This window comes from Vespula pensylvanica, chromosome 1 (genome assembly GCF_014466175.1).
Source record: "Vespula pensylvanica isolate Volc-1 chromosome 1, ASM1446617v1, whole genome shotgun sequence".
NCBI classification, from domain to species: domain Eukaryota; kingdom Metazoa; phylum Arthropoda; class Insecta; order Hymenoptera; family Vespidae; genus Vespula; species Vespula pensylvanica.
This window is the reverse complement of record NC_057685.1, coordinates 5,092,770-5,098,407: the sequence shown is the minus strand read 5'-3', so window position 1 is coordinate 5,098,407 and position 5,638 is coordinate 5,092,770. Positions and strand designations below refer to the sequence as shown.

At 31.5% G+C, this 5,638-nt stretch overlaps 2 protein-coding genes across 5 annotated transcripts in view; one reads left to right on the top strand and one right to left on the bottom strand.

Annotated features, from left to right (window-relative positions):
• LOC122632324 (juvenile hormone esterase-like) overlaps positions 1–5,638 on the top strand; it is a 16,852-nt gene that overhangs the window by 6,192 nt on the left and 5,022 nt on the right. The gene's annotated exons all lie outside the window — the stretch shown is intronic.
• On the bottom strand, positions 279–804 carry LOC122632351 (juvenile hormone esterase-like). The gene is made up of 2 exons (XM_043819063.1): positions 528–804; positions 279–452 (listed from the first exon to the last, which is right to left on the bottom strand). The coding sequence occupies exons 1-2, from the start codon at positions 726–728 to the stop codon at positions 294–296; spliced, it is 360 nt and encodes a 119-aa protein (XP_043674998.1). The 5' UTR covers positions 729–804; the 3' UTR covers positions 279–293.

Here is a 5,638-nt window from a genome sequence, read left to right as displayed (position 1 = left end):
CGAATGCATGGTTAAAGTTTATAGCGAAAGCGCATAACAGTTGGTTAGCACGAGAAATCCATAAATGTTGACTTTCTATTGTTTGGTAATTGAGTTAATATCACGTAACGTTTCTTTTTTCCTTTTTTCTTTTTGTTCAGAGTTTTGAGAAATCGTAAGGATAGTAAAATATTTCTAGCTGTTAATTTAACGCGATCGAATACTGACGACAATAAATTTTTCTGTATCTTTTATTTAAAAAAATATATTTATGAAAGATATTAAATGAATATATCGTTTCGATTGTCAACATGTTAAGTAATAAAGAGATGAAAAGTCACCTGCGGAGTGTAGACATTGAGATTCAGACAATCCTCTTGGCCGACAAATGTTTCTTTATATATTTGCGGACAAATAGGACCATCCTTTGTAGCATCGAACTCTTCGGTCCATGGATCTACCTCGACAGGTGCCTAGAAAAAATTCTCTTTCACTATGAACGTCATGTCTCTTTTTTTCCTTTGTTCTCTTAATTACGATATACTTACTCTGAATCGAAGATAACCAACTGGTGGTTTGCCATAAGGGATACCTCTATAGGAGTGATATTTCTTGGATTCTCTAATGCTTGTTAAAACGAGGCCCTTCACCGGTCCTTTAGTAGTTTCTATCACTGGTGAGAATTCAGCGGCCAAAGACCAATCGAACAAAAGAAAAACGGAGAACAAGGGCAAATTGTACCTCTTCATTGTTAGTTCAGCTTAAGTGCACAACTAATGATTATTTGGTGAGTTAACATATATAAAGTGTTTTTAAACACTGCTTAAGAACGACTGGTGGGGTACTGTTATCATACCAGAAAATATTTGCATCCGCCCATTATCATTAAATATACCTTACCTCATAAATATCCATTGATATGTAACTAGCCATCTGTTATATCTTCTTCATATGCTGATAGCATATAATTTCAAGACGGTGTACATTATCTTCAGGCTGTCACCACATAATGATAAACATATCTTTTGTGGATAACTTACAACTACCGTTTTTCTTATTCAAAGAACATTCATATAATGCATAATTTTATTGTTCAATTCGGTAGTAAACTAAAGAAACTGTGAAAGGAGTTCTGTGCTTATTCGATTCTATAGTCTACTTATCGATCGTATCGGTAATTAATCAAAATTAAATTAAAACGTGACGTTTGTCACAGAGTGACGGATGATCAAAGAATTATCATGTAAGTTCTGTTTTCCTTTAACACGATAGATTTATTACGGACGCGAATTAGTCATTCGGATTTTAAATATTCTACAATCGATAAACGTGTTACCTCTTATTACCTAATTTAAAATTATCAATTTTTGATTGGATTGTGAAAACTTTGCCAGGAATCGATCTTAAGAAAATATGCTGAATGTTGTGCTGAGCGACATAACACAAGATATAACTATATAGGAAAAAATAGTAGTCAGTTAGTAGTAATAATAAAATAGGCTGAAAAACGAATGGATCAGAGTGCAAATTATTCAAAATAATGATTTCAAGCTCCTTACCTTTTATACGGGCGATGTAATTATTCAAAGACGACTTTTCTTCTTAATGATGGGTAACATTTAATAATGTTATATTATGTAATGATATAAAACGTTCAACTTCTTGCGAATTTATTGATTTTTAAATACAGTCATGTTAGTTTATTAACAAAACACAAAATTGCGGAACGGACACACGTTAACTAATTGGTCGGTTTCATCAAATGCCAAATACAGATTTATTGATTAATTATTCGTTTTAACGAATCCATAATAAATATTTATTAATTATTTATCGATTGAAAGAAATGCAGAATACAAATTTATTAATTAATTATATATTTCACCGAATCTTTAAGTGCTAATCCTAGAGTAATCAAGTAATTAGTGGCCGGATTTATAGATTGAAAAATACTGAATGCCTTTTTTGAGTGACTTTTACTAATAGCAAACTTTCATATTTCCCCTTCCTTAGAGAATCTAACACATCGCAGAAGGAACTTATGTCAAGGATAAAAAATTTCCTTTCTCTCTCTCTCTCTCTCTCTCTCTCTCTCTCTCTCTCTCTAATTTTCTCCCTTTCTCCCTTTCTTTTTATTTCCCGTTTTTATCGTCTTACTGATAAATCCTTTAATCGTAATAAAATTTCGTAAATCAACAAATGTACACGTGGCATCATCGATAGCAAAACTAATTCGATAGCATACTATACTGACTATATATGTATTTTATTAAACAAATTGTTCTCATTGGATTCTGCAGTCGATGTATTGAACGTATCGATAATTAATCGAAATTGATTAATACCAGATTCGTCTTTAATAACTTTGTTTTTTTTTTCCTTTTTTTTTTTTGACAAGATTTTTTTTGACGTACGAATGGGAATTAATCATAAGGATTTTTAATATTTTTTTTTTCTTTATTTGCCTAGATCTTGCATCAATCGATAAATTTATTTTTCAACATTAGTAGTAGTTCGACTGTAGGATGATTTAACAATACTCGTTACAATATTAAATATATTTCATTGCAATTACAACACGAATGAACGATATGCCAAAATTATTATTTAGTACAATAATTACTAGTTTACGTTATACGTTACTCATATTTCAAGAAAAAACACACGCAAAAGTATTACTACTGAAAAATTCCAATAACACTTCAGCTACATCTATAATCACACTCTTGTACCGATCATGTACGCTCAAATCGTCGTTCAACCATAACATTTCACCAGACTTTCTTGAATCTGGCCAAACAATGTTCAGTAAAGGATCATTGGTACCATCTGGAGTGGGATTTCTGCAAACAAGTAAATATTAATTGAAAGTTTTTCTTTTACACCATTAATTTATACTAGACGATGCATTTTAAATGCTAACCCGTATTTAACAAAATTCGTCCATAAACGAGTCATTCTTCGTTGTAACAGCGTCATGCTGTTGTTTTCCTTGGGATTTACTTGAAATAATTCCGAATAAAATATCATTTTAATTTCGTCAGCGCGTGTCTCACCTAAAACAATTAATTATTATGATTAATAAAATAAAAAAAATTGGATAGATAAGCGTTAGAGATTTTTTCGATTCGTCGTCATCAAATAAGATAATCCATTTTTTATCTACCAGTAATACACACACACGCACGCACGCACGCACACACACACACACACACACACACACACATGTATATGTATATTGATTGAATAGGTTCGACAAGGTTATAAATATTTAACAATGTTCTAGAAATACTACTTATCGTAAATAATACATATAAACTGAACTTCGGAAGGTCACAGTTATTATATGTTCACTTTATGATTATACCCGAGAGTCATAATTTGTCCTTATCTAAACAACTACGATTATTCACTCCCTCCAGGATCGTGTGAAAGGCAGCTTAAAGTTGTTATTAACAATCATTAGTTTCCCCACTATTTACAAGTCGTAGCAAACATCTTTCAAAGTTAATAACGTGTTTGTATTGATCTTCGTACGCGCGTAACATTATTTTCTCTCGAAAAGAAAATTGTATTTTTCTCTCACATATTAGTTAACTAAACAGCTTTATATTCCGATTAGAAAATCTATGTGATTTTCAAATTAATATGTATGACTTCAATGGAATGACATTCTTAATTTCTTACTTTCAAGTAGAAAAGAACACACTCTATATAGTAGATATACATACGTATAAGAAAACTTACCGTCTATATCAAAATGATCTATGATATCGTGTAGCGATTTATTATAACCGAAATCATATCGATAGTAATAAATTGAATCATTGAAGTTTGTCAATAACTTTTGAGTGAAATCTATAGGAGCCACATACTCCAATTCCTAGGAAGTAACATAAATAAATAAATTTACAAAAATTGTATCTATCATTTAATTTGATCTACCTTAATAATCTTATATATGCTGGCATTCGTTATATCTTTTTCTATATCCAGCATCTCCGGTTTTCCTCTTTTAAATTCAGAAATAAGAGGCACAGATTCATTGATATAATACCGAATATCTTCCAATTCTATAAAATTCAAAATAATAAGATGAAGATAATGTGAATAGGATGAGTAGTAAGAAAACTCACTTTCTGCGAATGTAATAGTTTCGTCATTGTTGTAGCCTATCATATAAGGTCCACGATTATGATTTCCAAATAACTGTAATACACATTTAGTTATGAACCAACCTGGACCAAAATTTGGATTCTCCAGAGTTGGCGTCAATGGAATATCAATCTAAAATTACGAGCGCATAAAAATTTCGATTTGAAATAATAAAATCATTTTAGAAACGAATTCCTACTTGCGTTGAATTTGTAACCGTTCTAGTCAAACTTTCTACATCGACTTGATAATAAAATTTCAGAAACTCGTCATCGTTAGTAGCCGTGGATCCAAGTTCCTTAGCGAGTTCGTAAGCTTTTCGTGCTATATCTTCTGATGTACTGAATGCCCAGTTATTTAATGGAACCCCATTCATCAAAATTGAACTACGGAAGAGACCTGTCGATATAAAATTACACATAAGATGGGTGTTAAACAATTTTTGATTTTGAATATAAAGAAATTCATTCGAGACCTTTCGATTTCTCTGAAAGTATGTGATAGCCTACGCTAACGCTACCAGCACCTACGCCAGCTATTGTCACTTTGTTTGGATCACCACCAAATTTTGCTATGTTGTCGCGAACCCATCTCAGACCAAGGTTTTGATCTTTCAGACCTGCGTTACCAGTTGCATTTTGATGTTGCAGCGCTAAAAATCCTGTGCGGAATATTATTAAAACTGATTCGTTAATTTGATGTTTTTGTTATTACTTATTCCATTGTTATTTCTTTGAAAAAGCTTTAATAATTTGCTAAAGTTTTTTTTGACAATACTGCTACATTGATACTGAATTTTTCAACTTGTAATTTATTTGTTCTGTCAATAATTCTCGTTCGTAAATTTTATCGAGCTAGTAGGCCGTTTGCCAGATGCCTTATTTATCGATTGTTCTTATTTAATTAATGAGAGCATTAAAGTAGTCATTACATCGTATAACCAAAAACTTAGGAAAAATTTTTATTTAATATTTGTGGATCAATTTTATCTATTTATTTTTCGATAACTGGATGAGTAAACTATCGTACCAAGAGCACCCAATCGGTAATTAACAGTGACGACTACGATGTCCTCTTCGATGAGATAATCAGGAGAGTAATAGAATTTCGAAGCTACTCCACGAAGGAAGGAACCTCCATAAATCCAATAGAGAACAGCTTTGAGTTCAGTGTCTTCTCCATCTTTAGGGAGCTGTGGCAAAACATTGAAAAATAGTATTTCTCAATGAACCTAATATTCTTGAGAGATTATAATTTTTACGTGATAAAATATCATAAATGTGTGGTATAACGAGATTCTTTTATGTAATGAATGAATGCATGGTTAAAGTTTATAGCGAAAGCGCATAACAGTTGGTTAGCACGAGGATTCCATAAATATTGACTTTCTATTGTTTGGTAATTGAATTAATAGCACGTGACGTTTCTTGCTTTCCTTTTTCTTTTTTGCTCAGAGTTTTGAGAAATCGTAAGGATAGTAAAATATTTCTAGCTGTTAATTTAA